This window comes from Podarcis vaucheri (genome assembly GCF_965113315.1).
Source record: "Podarcis vaucheri genome assembly, chromosome: 3".
NCBI lineage: Eukaryota > Metazoa > Chordata > Lepidosauria > Squamata > Lacertidae > Podarcis > Podarcis vaucheri.
The window spans coordinates 111,980,377-112,004,052 of NC_138761.1; the positions used below are offsets into that span (position 1 = coordinate 111,980,377).

The 23,676-nt window shown below is 44.2% G+C and overlaps 1 protein-coding gene across 3 annotated transcripts in view; it reads right to left on the bottom strand.

Annotated features, from left to right (window-relative positions):
• The window catches only part of SLX4IP (SLX4 interacting protein), a 101,321-nt gene that overhangs the window by 36,987 nt on the left and 40,658 nt on the right, over positions 1 to 23,676 (bottom strand). For all 3 annotated transcript variants that reach the window (XM_082215694.1, XM_082215692.1, XM_082215693.1), the window contains 2 exons: positions 7,517 to 7,606; positions 5,072 to 5,195 (listed from right to left, as the gene is read on the bottom strand). In XM_082215694.1, coding sequence (XP_082071820.1) covers positions 5,072 to 5,195; positions 7,517 to 7,606 — 214 coding nt within the window. The remainder of the gene's footprint in view (positions 1 to 5,071; positions 5,196 to 7,516; positions 7,607 to 23,676) is intronic.

Below are 23,676 nucleotides of genomic sequence, written 5' to 3' on the forward strand. Positions count from 1 at the left end.
GCAGCGTAAAGCTGTCTCCCACGGCTATTAAAGACCGTTCACCTGGGGAGCCTGGGAAAATGCCTTTTTTGCTGCTGAGTTATCCAGAATAGCCTAGCAGGTGTGCCCTTCCCAGCAAAAACTGGCAGCTGAAGAGCTCCGTGACTGAATTCAGCAAAGCCTTCTTCAAAACCACAAAACAGGCCTTAGGAGGCCCACAGTGATCCAAAACATTTTTGTACGTGTCGCTTCCATTGTTTGAGATGCCTTTTCATGTTCTGTTCCAAAATCTCTGTATTTCCCCCCACTTTACCGCCCAATCATTTTAGATCAGAAATACTCTGTTCTTTGCTTCTCATTTATTTATATTTTAAGACAGGCCATTTTTCTTTGCTGCAGGGACTGAAAACCTCACATATCTGGAAAAAAATACATTAAAAACTAAAGTGTGTGTGTGTGTGTGTGTGTGTGTGTGTGTGTGTGTGTATAAATGTGACACACAGCAGACAAGATAATTGGTTGAAGCAGAAGTTCGCAAGAGTGCTAAAAGATTTGATTGTCTAATCTGGCTAATTTCTTTTAAGAGCGTAACATTTGTTAGCCCATGTAGGCACATAAATATTTAGCATCCCTATGAGCATATCCAGCTCTCTGCATTTTCAGGACGTTTAATGATATCTAATCCCTTAATTATCTTTCTCCGCTCAATATTTCAACAGCGAAGCCTCGAAGCTACAGAAAAGAGCTTTCATTTAAAGTTTGCCTGCTGCTCCCAGTAAAAAATTCCATAGCAGGTCAAACGCTTGAGAAATCTCATTGAGACTTGTGACATATATACCGGGCTGGGGGTGGGTGGGTAATGTAATGAGAACGGTCAATGACCATCAATAGAACCCTGTGTCAAATATTTCCTTTGGGGTTCAAAGAACGTTCGGAGCAATTTTTGGGTGGTGGTGGGAAGCTGCAGGGGAAACAGAGAAAGAGGGCGATTCATTACGTTCGTTCGTATAAATATAAAATCACAAACAATGATATCAAAATATAACAATCGCTTCTATAGGGGAGCCTGCCTGCCTGAATCTCTCTCCTGCAATCCTTCTCTAGGGGCAGTTGGTGGCAGATAGCCCTGAGAAGTAGCTGGAGAGTGGAAATGGATAGATATATAGGAGCCAGCATGGTGTAGTGGTTAAGAGCGGTGGACTCATAATCTGGTGAACCAGGTTCGCTTCCCCGCTCCTCCACATGCAGCTGCTGGGTGACCTTGGGCTAGTCACACTTCTCTGAAGTCTCTCAGCCCCACTCACCTCACAGAGTGTTTGTTGTGGGGGAGGAAGGGAAAGAAGATTGTTAGCCACTTTGAGACTCTTTAAGGGGAGTGAAAGGCGGGATATCAAGTCCAAACTCTTCTTTTTCCCATTCTCACATCTATCTGCTGTCAGCAATTTTGTCTGGAAACCTAGTGAGATGAACCAAAGGGATATGAGCAGTGCCGGATTTACATATTAAGCTAAACAAGCTATAGCTTAGGGCCCCACTCTCTTGGGGGCCCCCACAAGAAATTAAAGGGGGGGAACTGGATGTACATTTCCAAAATATAAGATAAAAAACAAATAAAATAAAACCTACATACAGCAACAGTGTTTTGTGTTGTGTAGGCTCCTATTATGTAAGTAATGGGCCCCACCTGCTAGCCTGCTCCCTAAAATATCACTGGTTTGCTCATTTCTATGTATAGGGGGCCTACATTGGCTCCCAGTATGTTTCTGAGCACAATTCAAAGTGCTGGTGTTGACCTTTAAAGCCCTAAACGGCCTCGGCCCAATATACCTGAAGGAGCGTCTCCACCACCATCGTTCTTCCCGGACGCTAAGGTCCAGCGCCGAGGGCCTTCTGGCGGTTCCCTCATTGTGATAAGCAAAGCTACAGGGAACCAGGCAGAGGGCCTTCTCGGTAGTGGCGCCCGCCCTGTGGAACGCCCTCCCATCAGATGTCCCATCAGAAGACATCTTAAGGCAGCCCTGTTCAGGGAAGTTTTTAATGTGTGATATTTTAGTGTATTTTTGCTTTCTATGGAAGCCACCCAGAGTGGCTGGGGAAACCCAGCCAGATGGGAGGGGTACAAATAATAAATTATTATTATTATTATTATTATTATTATTATTATTATTATTATTATTACATTCTGCATGAACTGGTTGCATGGCAACATGTGCAAATGGCTTTAGATACCTATTAGGTCCATAAATTACCATACAGCATATATTCAACACAAAAAAACAGCAACAATTTGTTGTTGACAAAGGACAGCTGGACATATAAAGGGCCCCATTACCTTCAGTAGCTTAGGGGCTCATCAAACCTAACTCCAGCCCTAGATATGAGAGTTCTGGAAGGGAAAGGATTTGAGCCCAATTCATGTGCCACTCACATATTGCCATGTTCATGGAGGAGTGAGGCTGAGCTTTCATGTGCCCCCCCCCCCCCGACATCGCTACCTGCTTCTGCAGCAAATGTGTGTTGGGTTGGGCTCTCTGCAATGAAATTCTGGTGCAAGAGCATCTGCTGTTGACTTGGGGCTCAGTCAGTGGTGTAGCGTAGGCAGGCCACAGGGAGATTACCCCAGGCACAAAATGATTAAGGGCACAAAATCTCAACACTCAGTGTTGAATACAGCTGCGTGCTTCTGTTGCTGGGCTCCGTTGAAAAAGGCTTCTCCACGCAAACCAGGAAGTGACTTCTCCAGACAACGGAATGACTCTTCTTTTTTATCTCTGCGGCTGCGATCTCCTGGATGACGCAGTTGAATGTGCATGTGTACTCTGTCCATTTCCCTTCCTCCCACCCCGTCTGCATGGCCCCGGGCTCTGGAAACCCAAGCAACACCACTAAGCTCAGTGTGATCAGGACAATGCTCCCTGATGCTATTAGACAACACCACCACCAGTGAGCTAGTGAATGTGCAGAATAATACGGAGTGATCTCCGCAGTAAGGAACAGCAGGATATAGCTGGATTTCCATGGTTGCCAGGGGCGTCTGTCTCTCCAGTTTTATGTCATGCCATGTGCCCCATGGGGGCCATTTTGTGACTGGCACCATAGCACTTTCTCTCAAAAGTGAAATTTCTGAAAGTCCAGAGGTAGCATTGTTATCAATTCATGATGGGGTGGAAGGTTTGCAGGCTATGAAGGGCTCGCTCACAAAATTATTGACAGATGCACGAATTGTGATAGCTAGGGAGTGTAAGGGGCAAGCAGAATATAAAATGGAAGAATGGTACAAAGAGGTGTGGGGTATAGCTATTAATGATAAATTAAAATGTGCCATTAAGGTAAGACGGGGAATATGAAGGAGGAATGCTTTTGAGGAGATATGGAGGCTGTTTGTAGAATCTGTACTGTTAAAATGGAAAGGGGTCAAACCATCGCAAGAGGCGATTAAATTTTGGGAGGTTGGATAGTTACGATGGAATGGTCTCGGTGGTGGGGTGCACATTGTTATTCTTATTTATTTATGATTATAACTTTGTTGGAAAAAAATTGCCTTCTGGTCCAAAAAGATTGGCAATCTCTGATCCAGAGTGTACGTCCTCAGGCTGCAGGTGGGACTTTACATGGCTGAAGAGAAAACATTTCCATAAAACTTAATTCAAAAGCATCCAAGCAGGAAACTAGTATGTCACAGAGAACATGAGTCAAGAACTCTTTCCCCCTGCATCTAGTTTTCTAATTTTTGTGCGTAGAGCTTTTCATTTTGCCAGATCCATTCATAGGAGCTCCCAAACATGGTCTGAAGCAGTTTAGACCAGACACAGGTTTACCATCTCATCTGCTATTAGTGTGAATTAGGACTACAAAGTGTGGAAGAGAAAGCAAACAGACTAGTTGCCCCACTTTCCAAGAAGCCAGGCCTGTAATAATCCACTCAGAACAGGCACACAGGCAACTCCTCCCAGCACATGCATTTATTACTGTTTATTTCCGTAAAACCATCAGTGTGTGTGGCATTTTACAAAGCAACGAACAAGAAAGGCAGTTCTCCATCCTGAGGAACTTACAATTTAAATTTCAACAGCAGGAGAGGCAATGGAGGGAAAGGCAGAGCAAAGGAGAATGGGATGGATATGCACAAATGCAAATAAAAATGTTGTGAAAACTAGGCAGATCTTCTCTCGCTATCCGTACTACAAGAAATCCGGAGGGGTGGGGATGGGGGCTTTTCTGTCCCACCTCCTAAGAGCTTATCCAAATGATCAAACCAAAACGTTCTCCAAGCTCATTTTACCCATTCCTTTGCAGGACATCCTTTTCACACTATCCCTTCCAGACACAGTAGCCGTAGGGAGAAAAACTTGGGGTCCACAAAGTCTTCTGAAAAAGGAGAAAGGATATCCATGCTGCTTTTAAAAATAAGACTAAGCAATATGAGCCCCAAAACAGGAAATGGAGAGCAGAGAGATGCAATTTCTTGCTTTTCTAGTTTTTTTAAAAAAAGCTTTACAATAGCAGTAGGAAATTGGTGGCTCATGGGGCAAATCCAGTCCACCAGATGCCCTACTATTCACTCATGATATAACCTAGTGGCTATTTTAAAGAAGCAAGCCAGCAAAAATGAACAAATGTCCTTCTAGTTCCATGAAGCTGTGTTCACCCTACATGAGACAGTTTTCATCCTAAGGCCGAAGCAAACCAAGGGACCAGCCTGAGCCATGGAATTTTGCTAGTCGGCCCTATCAGTCACTAGCTAATTTGCTGCCATGCAGTGAAATTCTTCTTTCTATTCACCCCAACAGTGGGTTGTTGTTTTTTCAGGTGGTAGACTGTCTTATGGGTCAATACTGAATTCTGGACCATTGTACCCCAATGGACAGAATGCCTTGTGCTGGCTTGACCCAATGACTGTATCCCCCTCCAAGCCAACATGATCATAGGCAAAATAATTTCTAATGGCACTCAGCTATTTCCAAGGTGTTCAGCCTGTCTATTTGATGGAAGTCTAGGTAATGAGACAATTGAACACTCAAAAGCTTAAGCAAAAAAAAAAAAACAACTGTGGGGAAATCGCACTGTGTTTGTTGTTATAAGCAGCTCCTACCTTTCAGAGACAAAGGATTAACTTTTGCGTGTTCCGTTTCCTTCGACTGTCCGTGCCGTTTGCGACCTTTCAGGTACTGCGTCACCCTTGAATCAATGACATCTTTTAGCAGCAAGCAGACATCCTAGAATAAATATTTGTTTTCAGACAGGTTGGAGCATCTTCTACGAGGTCTGAGAAACCACTTGTGAATTCTCAGATTTGTTTATCGTGCAGTGTCTTTGCAAAGAAGCTGAAAAGCAATGCAGGCTGCAGTTCTAAACTTGATTTGAAATCAACTGCATATATTTCTAAGTACTGTACATCATGGTCATTCCTAGATCCACGTATACTAAGTGAGCATTTTGGACATTGGAGAGGAGGGAAATAATAGAAAATAGATTAGTGACAAATCCCTGAGCAATCTTATAGCTGAGGGCAGGAGCAGCAAAGTGACTGCTCTTTGCTTTTGTACCGTACTTTGTACACATTAGTCAAAATAAAGAGACGTCCCTCAAGCTTGCAGGCAAAGGGATTTGGCAAACAGGAGAAGGCAAGCAAAGTGGGGGAGGTAACCAAAGGTAAGCATCAAGATTGACGCTGCTTAGTTGCTGTCTTTTAAATGGAAAGGCAGAATATAAATGCAACACATCACTGCCCTTATTCTTCCTTAGGCAAATCTAAATGTTTTCTTTTCTACATATGCTGCTCTATGGGCTGCTATGACATACAGGAAGCAGCGAGACAGGCACATCCCTTCAGTTGGGAGTGAAGAGAAGCAAGAAGGAAGGAAGGAAGGAAGGAAGGAAGGAAGGAAGGAAGGAAGGAAGGAAGGAAGATGCTCCTTTGCCACAATAGCACAAATAGAAGAAGAAGAGTTTGGATTTGATATCCTGCCTTTCACTCCCTTTAAGGAGTCTCCAAGCGGCTAACATTCTCCTTTCCCTCCTCTGGGGCTTTTCCCATTCTTCACAACAAACACTCTGTGAGGTGAGTGGGGCTGAGAGACTGGCCCAAGGTCACCCAGCAGCTGCATGTGGAGGAGCGGAGACGTGAACCCGGTTCCCCAGATTACGACACTACCGCTCTTAACCACTATACCACACTGGCTCTCCTGCAGCTTCAGCTGTTCTATAAGATCATGAACTCCAGATCATACATGCAGGCAGTATCTTCAAATCTATCTATCTATCTATCTATCATCTATCTATCTATCTATCTATCTATCTATCTATCTATCTATCTATCTATCTGTTTTTTATTAAATTTTCTGTTTTACAATTTAAAACACTCATTTAAACATCCTTAAAATATAAATGACTTCCCTTCTTCTCTTTCCATGATTCATTTTACATATCATAGATGCCTGCATATTTTACAAAAACTATACTGTTCAGTATCCCACTACTGCAGCCATCAAAACTTGTTTACATTGCTGAATTTATCTTAATGCTGCCAGCGTTTTCAGCTGTACACAGTTATTTCTCATATATTCATTAAACGTTTTCCAGTCTTCTTAAATCTCCTTTGGTTGGGACCTCGCTTGTTTTCCATTTTGGGGCTAACAAAACACGGGCCACAGTTGTTGTTGCATACATAAATAACCTTTTCTAACAACTGGGAATTTCAGTCTGAATTATCCCCAACAGAAAAGACTGGGTTTTGGGGGGAAAGTACTTTTAAACATTTTTCCCCAATTCATTATAGATCATTTCCCGCTACTCTTTTACCCCTTTACAAGTCCACCACATATGAAAGTGTTAGGATATTTCCGTTCCACCTTAAAAAGGGGACAGGCTGTTGTGTGTCACAGCCTGTGTATTTCCTGTTCACAGGATGTTTCTGTTGTGTCTATGCTTTCGTTTCTCTCTCTGTGCCTGAGACACCGAAGCAGGCAGTCACGTTTTCTTTGTTCTGACCAACGCTGAATAAAATTGTAAATAATGCTCTCCTGCGTGCATCTTTCGCTGTGCATTATCTGCTGATAGAGCGTGCAAGAGCTCTGGAATGTGGGAAGCTATTTCTGGGGCTCGTGTCACTAATTGAATGATACTACGTGTCTACGGGAGATCGATGGATCGTCCGGAATCGACGTGGGGCCTTGATGGATGATGTCTCCCTGGCAGTATCCCAACAGAAATAACGTTCCCTCCACCTCTTTGCATCTCCACCACCTATCTGATTGAGTCTTATACACCTTTGCAAGCCTGCTCAGAGTTAAATAACATCTGTGAATCATTTTCAGGTAGTTCTCCTCCAAAGAATGACATGCTGTAAACTTCAGGTCAGGAGTTTTTCCCTGCAGTATCTTCAAATATCATATCAATTCCAACAAAAAAGGGAGCACAAATAAAAATTCCCAAGATATTAGGAACATGCAATAACCAAATGTGAATAAGCCAATACAATCTCCTGCTTACCCTGCTTAAATTGTGTGCTTTTAAAGCACAAATGATAGAGCCTTACCTCTCTCTTACGATCAGAAAACCACACAGTGTCCTTACTGGAGTCACGCGACGTAACATGGAAATCCACCAGAACAGCAAAGTTTCCACACTTCGGATGTTTGTGGTAGAAAGCAGAAAAGGGAGAAAAACAGAAAATCTTTTTTATTCTGTGTTATTATACACATCATCATAGAATCATAGTTGGAAGAGAAAACAGGGGTCAGCTAGTCCAACTCCGTGCAATGAAGGAATTTCATCCAATTTGAAACCATACCGGACCCTGCTTAGCTTTGCAAACATGCTAGCCGTTTTATTGCTGCAAGTTTAGTGTGGTTCTTGGAGTTTAGAGCTAGGTCTTACATGACTGAATATTACCCATGTACAGGATATAACATAGCATCATAACTGCCCTATGAACATGCCGTTTATCATAGGAATCTTAATATTTTGTTATTAAAACCTAATCAATTCAATATCAGTGCATCAACTAGCACGTATAAACTTTAACATAAAAAATTACCCAATTCATGCCAGCTTAATTTTTTTTTTAATGGATTGAGAAATTCTTTTTTGAATAGTGTGCCTGACATTTCACGTTAGCCTATCAAACTGTTCATGTTACATTTTTTTTTAAAAAAATAAGAACTGCCTTTTCCCAGCGGAGGCAAGTTACGTTGGCCTAAACAGAAATGAATGAGTGAAGAGGATTCTGTGGTTTTCCAGGTCTCACCTGTGGCAAGACCAGGTGAGGGTCAGGGGGTCACCTCTATCGCCAAAGACCTCAGGTATCCCTTTTCCAGTGGATGAGGTGGTTTGGTACGGAAGAGGAGCTAAGACTGATGAGTACCCAAGAGAAAGTAGACATCCTTATCGGTCAATATTCATCCGTGGAAGCACAGAGAGACACAGGGGCTATGTGGTCATCACTGTTCAGCTGCCCAGCACAAATATGGGTCATGACATCAGAAATACATCTTTGGCGATCACTTGTAGACGAGTAAGATTGTCTTCCATGAACACAGTCTTAACAGTGAGTCCGTAAGTGACCGTGGAGGCCAATTCTGGATCCACATGTCCTTCCACAGTGGGGACATAGGTTTCTGGACAGGATGTTGATCATGACGAGGGTTTGCCAAATGTGCCTTCCTCTTAGTATGTTTCTCCCTATGTGCAACTATGTCAGCCCTGTTTGGCGAACTCTTCCATTCCACATCCTCCCATTAATGTGGAACTAAACTGTTTACTTATGCAGATTTTATGCAGGAATCAGTGTCTGGACCAAGTTAAGTATTATTCATAGTTTTATGTCAGCTGCCTTTAAAGCAAAGGGAGACTCCATGTTCTTGGAGGTAACCAAAATAATGTGTTGAAAGAACCCATTTATGAGCAGTAATAGCTCTGCATTTGATTATCTTTCTTCTTTAGCGAACACTCGTGGCCGAGTAAGATTGTCTTCCATGAAAGTGGTTTTAACAGTGAGTCCGCAAGTGACTGTGGAGGCCAGTTCTGGATCCACACGTCCGCCCACAGTGGGGACATAGGTTTCCGGACAGGAGTTGATCACGGTGAGGATTTGCCAAATGTGACTTCCTCTTGGCTTGTTTATCCTTTCCATCCTGAGTTTGTGCTTCCTCAAAGCTCACCACCCCTTTGGTAAAGGCTGTTTTCCAATTGGAGCGCTTGCAGGCCAGTGCTTCCCAATTTTCTGTGCTTATACCACATTTTTAAAGATTTGCCTTGAGAGAGTCTTTAAACCTCTTTTGTTGACCATCACCATTAAGCTTTCCATTTTTAAATTCGGAATGGAGTAGTCACTTTGGAAGACGATAATCAGGCATCTGCACAACATGACCAGTCCAACAAAGTTGATGTTGAAGAATCATGGCTTTGACAGTGGTGATCTTTGCTTCTTCCAGTACACTGGTATTAGTTTGCCTGTCTTCCCAAGTGATGTGTAAAAATTCTGGGAGACTCCGTTGATGGAATCTTTCGAGGAGTTGGAGATGGCGTTTATAAGTGGTCCATGCCTCACAAGCGTACAGTAAGGTTGGTAGTACAATAGCTTTGTAAACTATTACTTTGTAGACATACTGACCGCAGCACTCATGCCTTCACTGCATAGCAGCACTTGCAAGCAAGGGTGCTGGCCTCCCTAATCCTTAGTTGTCTTTCAAAGGCAGTAGCCTCATGGTTACCAGTTGCCACCATCCACAAAATGTTGCCATCAAACAAGCATAAACTGGAGGTGTCAGTAACTCATCTATCTGAGCTACCTGCGCACAGGGAGTGAATTGTGTGGTGCAACTCGCCATGCAAAGAAGCCTCAAGTTCTCCCCGAGAACCATAAATCTACATTTCTGTGGATTTGGCCCGGCAACCGAAGACTCCTATCTACATGGAGGCATCAACATGACGTTCTTTTCTGTCTAAAAGGACAGACCACTGTTTCCATTTCCCACTGTTTGGGACTAGGATCAGGATGCTAATTCAGAGAGAAAGAGAGCTACCTGCTGGAAGAATGCAAATTCTTATCCCGATGAGTGAACGAGACTACAGAGGTTCAAAAGTTCACAAGGAGTTGCTCATGTTCGCGGCGAGCGATGATAGCCAAAATATGACACAAGTGGGAAATCATCTGTAGACAGGTGTCAAAACATGTTCAGTTGATTTCTAAATGCTATGGGATCTTCTTCTTTTTTAAAAAAAATGTTATTTTGCAATGTATAACTTCTCGGTGAAGATTTATGTGCGTCTTGTAAATTTATTTGTGAAGGGAGAAAGAATTTGTGCGGCATGTAAGTACTTAATATAAGCGCTATTTATAGACAGCTGGTCATACGCAATTCAACCACGAAAAATATTACACAGGGCACCATGGTAATGCAAACATAAGTAAGCCAGGTTTGAATCCCCCATTCCAGCAGTAAATGAGGTGGAGTTAGCAGCCTTTCATCAATTCTTTCCTCCAAAACCACTTTTCGCTAACATAAGCTCTATTACTTTAAGACACACAGGAACCAGCAGGCGATGAGGCAGAGCAAGATTTTCCCACCCACAGAACTTGACTGTATCTGAAAACATTAACAGGTACAATACAGCTGACTTGCCTCCTGTCTTAACCCTTTAATAAGAAACCTCTGAAAGGAAGGCAGTGAGAACATTTCCTGTCTCATCTACTAAGTCCTTCTCCAAGTTGTGTAAATTGGGATGAAATCTGGGGGTCTAAAAATGGGGATATTAATGCTGACAGATATGGCCCTTATCAAGGAGCTCGTAAGATAACCTCAAGCTGGCCTTTATTTAGGAAATAAAATCATAATCAAATGATGTCTTTCTGTGTGCCATTACAGGACTCATGTTTCTGAAGGTGCTGCCAGAACTCTTGATTTTCCAAGGATGAAAGGAGAAAGGGAAATTATCGTGCTGAGATTCTCCACACGCTCTGCCAGAAGCCACCAGGATCATTATTATTATCTAAATTAATGTAAGAATTTGGTTTCCCATACATATCTCGAGGCGATTTAAAGGCACACCATGGGATCAGCTGGAGAAGCTCAAGATTTGATGGCAGATACGTCCTACCACATGTGGTGGACATGCAAGTTAACAAAAGCATTCTGGGAAATGATTTATAATGAGTTTTTAAATTTTTTTAAAATAACGTTGTGAGAAAACCAGAAGCCTTTTAACTAGGAATTTTAGGTGCAGAGATACCAAAGGAGCAGAAACGACTATTTCTGTATGCGACAACAGCAGTGCAGATACTACTGGCCCAGAGATGGAAAGAAATTAAAGTTCCGACCAGAGACGAATGAATGAAGATGATGGACTACACCAAAATGGTGAAAATGACTAGGAAAGTCAGAAACCAGGAGGAGGGAAGCTTTAATAGGGAATGGGTTACAAACTTTAATAGGGAATGGGTTATACAGCTACAGGCTTACTGAATATTCCTCAACATGTTCCCTGTAGTTGGCATCTATCCATCTCAGGAGACAATGGAAGAGTGTGTCTTCAGGCGTGAAGTCAAACTGTTGGAGAGTTACAGCGTCTGCTGTGGCTGTAGAGACTGATATGGGAGAGACATGTTTTATTGCAGCTGGGGCAGATGAAGGTGTCCGGTTTTGCTGCTACAGATGCACCATGGTGTTTCTTCTCTCCGAACTCCTCCCAGGGGCCATTCCTCTTCTGGTCACAGCTGTGGATACATGACCGGGCTGTCTGTCTCCAGGAGCTGTGGTTGTCTGCAAGAGGTTCCCACAAGGCAAGGTTAATGTTGCCAGTGTTCATGTCCCATTTGCCTTCATGTCTTGGCAATGCAGGGTTGGTCTGCCAATAACCTGAGTGCCTGAAGCCAACCCACCATTGAGCATGTCCTTGGGGATCCTGCCACTTTCCATTCTGTGTACATGAACAAGCGAATTGTAGACCTTGCTGAGACAGGACTGCAAACATGGTGGGAATGTGGGCTTTGGAGAGCACATCTCTGTTTGAGACTCTGCTCTGCCATGTGATGCCAAAAATCTTCCGGACTCAGCACATATGGAAGGCATTGAGGTGTCACTCGTGGTGGAAAGAAGTTGCCCATGACTCACTTCCATAAAGCAACATGTTCAGCTCGCAAGCCTGGTAGACCTTCATCTTGGTAATACTACTACTACTACTAATTATACAGTGGACCCTTGAGTTACGTACCGCTCTGGATATGTAACCTTTGGGTTGCAAACCCGGCAAACTTGGAAGTGTATACCTCCGTGTTTCACAGTGCACGCATGCACAGAAGTGCTCTATTGCATTGTGCGTGTGCGCAGAAGCGGCACCTCCAGTTACAGAAGAAGAGTTTGGATTTGATATCCCGCTTTATCACTACCCTAAGGAGTCTCAAAACAGCTAACATTCTCCTTTCCCTTCCTCCCCCAGAACAAACACTCTGTGAGGTGAGTGGGGCTGAGAGACTTCAAAGAAGTGTGACTAGCCCAAGGTCACCCAGCAGCTGCATGCGGAGGAGCGGAGACGCGAACCCGGTTCACCAGATTACGAGTCTACCACTCTTAACCACTACACCACACTGGAACCCCGGAATGAATTTAATTTGTATACGGAGGGTCCACTGTAATAATTATTATTTATACCCCATCCATCTGGCTGGGTTTCCCCAGCCACTCTGGGTGGCTCCCAACAGAATATTAAAAACATGATAAAACACCAAACATTAAAAACTTCCCTAAATAGGGCTGCCTTCATATGTCTTCTAAAAGTCAGGTAGTTATTTATTTCCTTAACATCTGATGGGAGGGCATTCCACAGGGAGGGTACCCCTACCAAGAAGACCCTCTGCCTGGTTCCCTGTAACCTCACGTCTTGCAGTGAGGGAACTGCCAGAAGGCCCTCGGAGCTGGACCTCAGTGTCCGGGCAGAACAATGGGGGTGGAGACGCTTTTTCAGGTATACTGGGCCGAGGCTGTTTAGTGCTTCAAAGGACAGCATCAACACTTTCAATTGTGCTCGACAACATACTGGGTATTGGTCATTACTCATATTGACCATCTTTACTTAGCCACCATGGCACCATCCACACACAAGGTGGAAGTAACAGAGGCTCAGGGAATCCCTGAGGTTTGCAGAAGTACAAACAACTTTTCGGTGGGAAGATCCCAAGGTGGGGAACCCCCAAACATGTCAGCGAGGATGCTCAGGCGGTACAAAATACTGAATGACTCTTGTCAGGGTCGACTGGAAAACTGGGGTGGGTGGAGTGGAACTTGAATGGGCATCCTGAGCAGGAACACTCCACCCTGTGACCCCTGGATTCATGTCTCACTTGTTGAATGTAACATGCTAGGTTTTCTTATACGATATACTGGGAGTACATTTTAAAATGGCCACAGAATGTTCCCAGATCCGTTCAGTGTTAACTATTGACTGGCTAGATATTTTTCAGGAGCTCTTTATCTCATCAGATTAAAAACATGAAAAGTTTCAGTACAGCCGCCATCTGTTAATTCTTCATTCTTGGGAAGAAAACAGAGGGTAGGCTTTTGATAAAAGAAGATCAAAGCATTCTGTTCTTTCGGTGAGTGATACCTGTAACACAGAAGCCTAGCAAAACTGATTTCACAATGACCCAGTTGTAAAGGTGCCTTCCTGCTATTGATATGATATTTCTAGTACTCGAATAACCTTCAATACTTTAAAACTGCCTCGAGTAATTCTACGTCTGCAGTGTGATGCAGTAGCTAGACACAGGCAAACGCAAACTAAGCGCTTCAGGAGTGCAACCTTGGCCAACTTGGGGGGAAGAGTTGTAGAAGCCGGACCTACCAAAAGACAATGATGAAGGTCTGCCCCTAAGTACCTCCAACGGCGTCTTTGAAATTAGCCACGCACACTTTGCATCCAGCTATCAACCACTTGCAACCAAGTGAAGGTGCCTGGATGGCACATGACATCTCCACCACCTGGAGATCATTGGATCTGGACTTTTTTCACACAGTAGTACCCCATCCTGTAGAATTCGATCCGTTATATTTTATCTGCACAATCAGAATGAATTTCTGGAACCAAATTGCATTTTCCAGTGCAACCTGAGAAGCAGTCACTATTCAGAAAAAGAGGTCGGAATAGGCCAGATGGGCGAGGTATAAATAAAATAATAATAATAATAATAATAATAATAATAATAATAATTAGCTTTTCTTCCTTAAGTTCTCAAAGCTCTTAACCAAGCTCATCTGAACTATCAATCAATCACATTCAGCCCATCCTTTGAAAAAGAAGACATTTGAACCGTGTAACCCAAAATGACAACTAGATATTCCATTTGGGGGACTGTGGCGCTGTGGGTTAAACCACAGAGCCTAGGACTTGCCGATCAGAAGGTTGGTGGTTTGAATCCCTGCGACAGGGTGAGCTCCCATTGCTCGGTCCCTGCTCCTGCCAACCTAGCAGTCGAAAAGCACGTCAAAGTTCAAGTAGATAAATAGGTACCGCTCTGGCGGGAAAGTAAACGGTGTTTCCATGCGCTGCTCTGGTTCGCCAGAAGCAGCTTAATCATGCTGGCCACATGACCCGGAAGCTGTACACTCGGCCAAAAAAGCGAGATGAGCGCCGCAACCCCAGAGTCGGTCACGACTGGACCTAATGGTCAGGGGTCCCTTTACCTTTACCCTTGGGCTAAGAAGCCATTTGGTGCCTAGCTTTTATATCTGAGTTTCTAACACTGGCAACAACCCATGTGACATCAGGGAGTTCATGCAATGGATGGCTACACCTTCGCCGGTTAGTGTCTGCATGCTGTAAAACCGTGGGCGGGGAACTTGCTATTCTATTTGATTAAATTTAATCATGTATCCCATCTTTTTGACAAAGTACTTCGAGTTCAAAGCAGCTAACAATAATGTGGCTCTCCTGGAGTTACTGGGGACATCTCCCCTGACCATTGGTCATGCTGGCACTTGACATCTCCACCAGCTGGAGATGCATGCCTGGGAATCATTGGATCATTTCACACACTAATACCCCATCCTGGAGAACAGGGGTGGCCAACTCTCAAGAGACTGCGATTTACTTTCAGAGTTAAAAACTGGCAGTGATCTACATCCCCCCCCCGGGGTTTTGGGGGTTCAGCTCAAAGTTGTTGAGCTTTTTTTAGGGAGCAGTTAAGGGGGGCTGTTTTTTTTTGGGGGGGGTAAAGGCAAGAGACAAAGGGGCAAAGTCACTCACAAAAAGATCGCTATGGATCAGCACAGAGAAAGCTCCGTCTTCCCATCCAGAGATCATACAACAATGAAGGGTGGGGCAGGAGTCAGTTTTAGCCATCTACCAAAACCTCATAGGGATCTACCAGTGGATCGCAATCGACCTGCTGGACATCCCTGCTGTAGAATTCTACCAGTTATATTTCATCTGCACAACTGGAATGCTTTCTCTCTGCAGCCCGAGCAGTCACCATTAAGAAAAAGAGGTCGGAACAGGTGTGTGTGTGTGTGTGTATTTATATGTGTATATATATGGACTGCCCCTGGATCAAGTGACTCTTCTTCTTTCTCAAAGCTCTCAATCTAGCTCAAGGTTGCCATCTAAACTAGCCAGATGTTCAACTGAGAATAAATCATAGTCAGTCCAGCATTTTCCATATGGGAGCGGCCACCGAGACCATATAACACCTACATTGGCTCCCAGTACGTTTCCGAGCACAATTCAAAGTGTTGGTGCTGACCTTTAAAGCCCTAAACGGCCTCGGTCCAGTATACCTGAAGGAGCGTCTCCACCTCCATCGTTCTACCCGGACACTGAGGTCCAGCACCGAGGGCCTTCTGGCGGTTCCCTCACTGCGAGAAGCCAAGTTACAGGGAACCAGGCAGAGGGCCTTCTCGGTAGTGGCGCCTTCCCTGTGGAACACCCTCCCACCAGATGTCAAAGAGAACAACAACTACCAGACTTTTAGAAGACATCTGAAGGCAGCCCTGTTTAGGGAAGCTTTTAATGTTTGATGTATCACAGTATTTTAATATTCTTTTGGAAGCCGCCCAGAGTGGCTGGGGAAACCCAGCCAGATGGGCGGGGTATAAATAATAAATTATTATTATTATTAGTGTGATTATAACCTTGGTTTTTAAGGAGAATATACATACAAACACTCCAACACACAGCCATATAAACAATAATAGAAGCATATATGGTGCATATTTAGTATAAAAACAAAAACAAATTCCAGACGTGCAACGACATATAACCAAGTTTTAAAGATGAGTCTATAGTCCAGCCACAATGAACAGTGAGTCATGGGAGGAGGTACTTGTATGACCCTCCCTACTGGGAAAAAATGGAAACAGATCCATGTCAAAACTGTCTGATTCGACTTTGCTCCAGACTACCTCCTCCTTTTCAATGTGAAACGCCCTTCCCCTGCAGCCAAGGGTTAGACATCATCAACTTTAAGATTCCCTTAATTGTCTAAGAGAACAGTTCCATGATAAATCATTGCAGCTCCTCCAGTTTCATATGCAGCACTGGGAACTGACGAACAGACTTTCATCCCTGCGCTCACTGTCCCCCTCCCCATGTCCTCTGTTAATAAATAGCTAACTGGATTGAGGAGGGGGAAACAGCTGGTTGCTAAGGAAACTGGGGTTTTTCACTCACGCTCTTAATTTGTGGCCAGTCGCCAGTAGGTTCACAGTGCATCAGAGCAGAACTTGAGAAGGAAAACCCCCGAATGTAGCTTATTGATTGCTTATTGGATACTCTTCAAAGCAAGCGCACAGAAAATCCAAGCAGCCAGGCTGATCTGTTTTGAAGGAGATCCAAGGGATAGTAACAGAATAATACCTTTCTTAGGGCCAACCGAAAAAGAAGTGTAGTTGCTTCAGACAGAGACGCCTCTCCAGATGTTGTTGGACTTTCAACAGCCTCAGCCAACGAATGGAGATGGTAGAATTTGTAGTCCCAACAACATCTGTGGGGGCCGCAGATTCCCTACTCCTGCTTTTGGATTTCCCAGAACTCTTCCTCGGACCGTAGTTAAAACAAATGAAAGAGAATATGTTGTGTGTAAACAAAGCTAAAAGTTAAAGGGTAAAAGACCCCAGACGGTTAAGTCCAGTCAAAGGCGACTACGGGGTTGCGGCGCTCATCTCGCTTTCAGGCTGAGGAAACCGGCGTTTGTCCACAGACAGCTTTTCGGGTCATGTGGCTAGCATGACTAAACTGCTTCTGGTGCAACGGGACACCGGGACGGAAACCAAAACACACGGAAATGCCATTTACCTTCCTGCCGCAGCGGTACTTATTTATCTACTTGCACTGGTGTGCTTTCGAACTGCTAGGTTGGCAGGAGCTGGGACAGAGCAATGGGAGCTCACCCGGTCATGGGGATTCAAACTGACGACCTTCCAATTGGCAAACTCAAGTGGCTCAGTGGTTTAGACCACAGTGCCGCCCGCGTCCCTTTATTTGCCAAAAAAATAATAACTATTGCTCATCGTTTAAGAAAATGGAACTGGTGAGACAGTGCCATGGGAGGAGCTCCTTTGTTAAGAATTTTCATAATCGTGAAGCATTAACAAAAAACCACATTGCAACACGCTAAAGCTTCAAAACTGCAGAGAGAATGATGTCCAATGGATCTGGGAGCGTTACAAGTAGGGCCATGCTGAATTTTGGCAAGGTTTGGTTTTTACTGCAAATGTTCCCATTTTGGGATGGGGATATTTTACAAAAAAACAAAAACAACCCATACTTTCAATTTTTTTTCCATGCATTCTCCTCTCCACTCTATTGCTTGGCAGGGATGACGGATGAGAATTTCTGCATGTCGACGAAGAGCTGGATGCTTCTCAGAGAAAGTATAACATAGCACAGTGGAATGGCACCCGAGTATGTTGTTTCCTCTTGGTGCATTTCTTTCATTGGGGTGAAAATTGGATGTACATTCCACTGGAAGGGAGGGATGGCCTGGTCTGCGCAGAAAGGGGCTGCATTCCTTTCCACTCCCAACAATACTCTCCCTTCCAAAACAGGATGCCACAAAAGTCACCTTCTTTAAGCTCATCGTGGCTCGCAAGCGGAGCAGCAATTTCTCCAAAATTGGTACTGCCGTATTTCGTAACCGAAGAGTCACCTCGCTATTTTAATTGTTGGGAATTTTGAGTCTCTCTGATGCTGCCGGAGCACTTTTCCTTCTTCTGAAAGCCAAGAGATGATGAAACACAAGCGCTCTCCCAGCATGAGTAAGGAACAACTGGAGATAGCATCTGAAACTGCAACCTCATTACACATCATCTGACAGCTTCCTAGTTGCAGGGATGCATGGAAATCCAAAGGCCGGTTGCCCACAACAAGAAAAAGAATAATAATAATAACAACTGCAGGAAAGGCTTTTCTTTTCCTAGCTGACTGCTGCTTCATGAGGGTGACTCACCAGATCTGCTCAGTCACAAAAACAGTCTATTCCCTGCCCCCTGAAAAAAATGGTCTGGTGAGGGAGTGATAAGTTAATCACGAAGCAGAAGGAAAACACTGGCTAAACTGGATAGGTCAGCGTAGATCAGGACAAAAGGAAACACGTCTGATCTCCTTCATGTCCAAAGCAAAACAGAAAGCTATACACAAATGGAAGTTCCCAGCATGCAATGCTGGTATGTGTATTAATAATAATAATAATAATAATAATAATAATAATTTATTATTTATACCCCGCCCATCTGGCTGGGCCTCCCCAGCCACTCTGGGCGGCTTCCATAAAAACCAAAAATACAATAAAATATCACACGTTAAAAACTTCCCTGAACAGGTGTCTCCTGAATGTCAGGTAGTTGTTTATCGCTTTGACATCTGCTGGAAGGGCGTTCCACAGGGCGGGCGCCACTACCGAGAAGGCCCTCTGCCTGGTTCCCTGTAGCTTTGCTTCTCGCAATGAGGGAACCGCCAGAAGGCCCTCGGCGTTGGACCTCAGCGTCCGGGCAGACTGATGGGGGTGGAGACGCTCCAGACATGTGACACGCAACAGTCCCACGTCTGTTCCTTACGGTGGAATGGAACGTCCCAACTCATGCAACCTCACTCACTTGGCATCAAATATTCCCTTGAAGTGAAAACTGGCAACAGAAATCCATTGGTAATGGGCATTTCAAGTTTCACATGGCACTCATGTTGCAATCTTATGTATGCCTCCTTGGGAGGAAGCCCCACAGGACGCAGTGGTACTTGCTCCTGAGTAAACATGCCTAGGATCCTGCTGTCGGTACTCAATTTACGGGTTTAAATGGAACCGTCCAACACCAACGTCTCCCGTATATTTGCCGCAAGTCTACTGAAGTAACAACAGTACTTCTCTGAAATGAGGACTTTGCAAAATATTGTCCCGTCATTTCGCCGGAAGCATCTCTGTCGGTGTGAATCCACTATATAGTTCAGCAGCACAGAATTGCACCGTACTCACAGGCACTCATAACGTACGACAATTTCATTTGAAAGCATCAGAAAATGCCGATGAAATTCAAAGCGGCAAACTATTTCATCTAAGGAGCTGCAAAGGAAATAGAAGAAAGCAAGGGGCAAAGAGGAGCTGCTTGAATTGCCTGTATGCGATGGAGTGGATCTACACAAAGGGAAGGGGGAACCCTTTAAATCAGAATTAAATCGTTATAACAAAAGGGGGTGGGAAACGCTATGTAAAAATCACATAGAATTATTATTATTATTTTGCTCTCTGCCACCATCTGGTGTTGCAGGTTTATAACATATTCAAATTGTTGGTTTTTGGCTAATGTCGCTGAGTCCATGGAAACAAAAACAAAAACGGGTTGAAAAAAAAGAAAGAATTCTCTTTGGTGGGCAGTGGTAGATGCCTTGCCATTTGAGCTGTTTGAAGCGGGTGGGCAGGATATGTTCGCAGGTTTCCCATGCCAGCCCTGGCTTGGATTTCTTTGCACAATGTGCTGGTAGCTGGATTATTTTAGGATCTGGCAGATCCTTGCCTTAGCTCCACCTCCTGCCCATCTTGACACACCCCATTTCAGGCGTTTACACTGGCTATTGCTTCCAGGGATACCACCAGCCGTAGCTTCTGCTTGCTCATGATTTTTGGATGCCAGAGAGACAACTTTTTCACGTGTTGCCAATTTTCCTGACAAATGAAAAACAGGTCACCTAAGCAAAACTTCATAGTCCAAAGGTAAAGCTGTCCTGGCTGGATTTTCCGAGATCAGTTGATGTGAAAGTGTAAACACTTTCATATATATATATATATTTAAAGTATTATTAAATGAACTACTATATGCAATCTCCATCAAGGGGGCTGTTGCAAGTGCAAAGCAAAATGAAATTTTCTCATTTATATATACAAAAACTGCGAAGCAACAGGAATGAAGGGCTCTGCTCTGAGCTCTTTTGATTTAATGAAGCACAAGAACACAAGAACACAATAGAATAGAGAAATATCTAGGAAGGAGATTATCATCTTTGTAGCTTTTGATGTGCGTTATTACTCCACTAAGAAGCTCGCCGAAGTCAGACAGAGCCTGAGAAAGGCTTTCAAAGCTATGAAAGTTCGGGTAAGGTAATGCTGGATGGAAGAGCATTGAACGGCACCCACACCCTTCAGGCGAGCTTGGAAAGAGTTAACATCCTGAGGCATCTCTGCGCATACTGTCTGGCAGAAAGCTGGGAAGTGGAAGAAGTTTACTTTTCAGCCATGCCACTAAAGGATTGTCAAGCAGGGAATAGATTCCTCCAAATTTGCAATTAATTCCATAAAAAGTCAGCTTCCCAGCTCCACTGACAGAAGGGAGGGGAGGGTCCCATGTGCCTCGGTTCTCTTCATTTTCCCATTATTTTATGTTACCTACCGCAGCAATCAACTCATTAAGTCATCATGTGCGCACCATATTCCGGCACAAATAATAATAATAATAATAATAATTTATTATTTATACCCCGCCCATCTGGCTGGGTCTCCCCAGCCACTCTGGGCGGCTTCCACAGAAACCAAACATCTGCAGATGTTACATTCCTATGCCAAAATACTGCAGTGCATTAAAAGATGTGTTGATTGCGCAGGCATGAACTTGTAACACGGCAAAGCTTCAGCTCATGCATTTGACTCGGTTCATATTCTTCCTTGAAGAATAGACTGGACTAGGTAAAGGTAAAGGTAAAGGACCCCTGGATGGTTCAGTCCAGTCAAAGGCGACTATGGGGTGCAGTGCTCATCTCACTTTCAAGCCGAGGGAGCCAGCATTTGTCCACAGACATCTTTCCGGGTCATGTGGCCAGCATGACTAAACTGCTTCTGGTGCAACGGGACACCGTGACAGAAACCAGAGCGCATGGAAACGCTGTTTGCCTTCCCACCGCAGCGGTACCTATTTATCTACTTGCACTGGTGTGCTTTCAAACTGCTAGGTTGGCAGGAGCTGAAACAGAGCAACAGGAGCTCACCCCATTGAGGGGATTCAAACCGCTGACCTTCCAAGTGGCAAGCCCAAGAGGCTCAGTGGTTTAGATCACAGTGCCACCCGCGTCCCTAGACTTGACTAAGCCACCCTGCGCCTTGCTGTCTTGTATCCCACCCTTTCACTGAAGGTTGCCCCAGAGGGAGAAAAGGGAAGCAGAACCAGACTATTTGCACTTCTGAGAGACTAGAGCTTGTCTCCTTGAATGGTTTCCATTCCACCTAGTCTTTCTAAGAACTTTGCAGCTGAGAATCTTAGAATCATAGCATGGGAAGCAACCTAAGAGCCATCTAGCCGAACCACGGGCAAGGAGGGAATCTCAACAAAGCATCCATAACAGACGACTGTCCAACCTCTGCTTAAAAACCTCCACCTCTTGTGGGAATCAAACAGCTCTTACTGTCAGAAAGTTCTTCCTGATGTTTGTCGGAATCTCCTTGTAATTTGAAGCTTTTGACCTGAGTCCTACCCTCCCAGAGCAACACTTCAGAAGCTATGGGGATTTTCCCCCCAGCTACAGCCAGTACACCAGCTACAGGGATGGTGGGGCCACAGTGATGCAGGACTCTCCCCGTGGGGCTGGCTTTGAGGCTGGTTCGGAAATGTCACCTAGTGCAGAACGTGGTAGCCAGGCTTTGGGCTGGAGTCGCTCTGTGTCAGCATATTACACCGGTGACGAAAGCTCTGTGCTCCCTGCCAGTGCATTCCTGTGCTGACCTAAGTTCTAGATGTTACTTCTAGTGCACATGACCTAGAACCACCTGAAACCACATAAAATATGGTATTAACCATGTGTCACTTGTGTGAATAGCGTAATAATTCATGCTTATCAAAATAATAAATAAGAAGTGTTGCTAACCCCCTACCAGTGGTGACTAGACATTCTGTTTTGGCACCCACAACCCAGGTCCCAGGAGCCATTTGGCTCCTAGATTTTTTTATCCCAGTTTCTAACACTGTGTTAAGGATTGTATTGCTACTCAACATTTAATCCACATGTACTGAAGATCAGCACTTACTAGGTGCTAAGGCCAGAACTTCTGCTCTTAACTCAGTTGGTCAGACTCATTGTTGTGGCTGTTGTGAAATAAAACTGGACCTCTGCATAACTGGGATCGGGGGAAAGGGCTACAATACCACTGAACATAATTGTTGAGAACATTAAAACCTTTGCATCTCTCAAGATTGTCCTCTATGGTGGTTTATGGCAATCTCCTTGTCTCTAGGCTGCCGGAAGATTTTTTCATTTGTTTTGATTTTCTGGAATGTAAGCCTAATAAGAATCATTAGGCTTGGAATAGCATTCCTGTCAAGATGCAACAGGCACACCTTCCGGAAACAATTGAAAATACATCTTTTGTTCTGACAAGTTTTCCCAGCCGGATGAAAAGACCTCTGCCACGGGTGTCCACTTTGTATTGTTTTTAATTTCATCTGCTGCTATTTTGTGCGTCTTGCTTTTAGCTGTTTTTACAGTATTTTGTACACAGCCTCGAGACGTGTGTGGAAAGAGACAAATACATAAATAAGCAAATAGTAAATGTTACAGGCTGTTAGCTGCCTTGGTACATTTTGTGAAGGATGGCACAAAATGTGCATTTTAACAAACAAAACTTGGAGATGCAGGTACTTTGCATTGACTGCTACTTATTTCGGGTACAGTTGTACCTTGGTTTTCCAACAGCTTAGTTCTCGAACGTTTTGACTCCCAAACGCTGCAAACCCAGAACTGACTCTTCCAGTTTGCGAACTATTTTTGGAAGCCGAACTTCTAACAGGGCTTTTGCGGCTTCTGATTGGCTGCAGGAGCTTCCTGCAGCCAATCAGAAGCCACGCTTTGGCTTCCAAATGTTTTGGAAGTTGAACGGACTTCTGGAATGGATTCTGTTCAACTTCCAAGGTACAAATGTATTTCCAATGCCCACATTACAAAGTACATATTCACCATGTTTTTATTAATCACAGCCTATTCCTCCCTACAGCAAAATAGGAATGCAATGCTCCTTCTGCCCCCACCAGTCACAGGAGAAGGACCAAAGCTTTGTAGAAGGGCACTTGCTTGGCACATGAAATATTATAACTTCAATTCCTGGCAAATGAAAGACAATTCTTCACTGAAGCCCTGGACAACCCCTGCTAGTCAGTGCTATATAGACTAGTGTTTCCTAAGCAGGGTGCATACGGTCCCAGGGTATTCCAAGGTTGGCACAGTTTCAAATTGCGT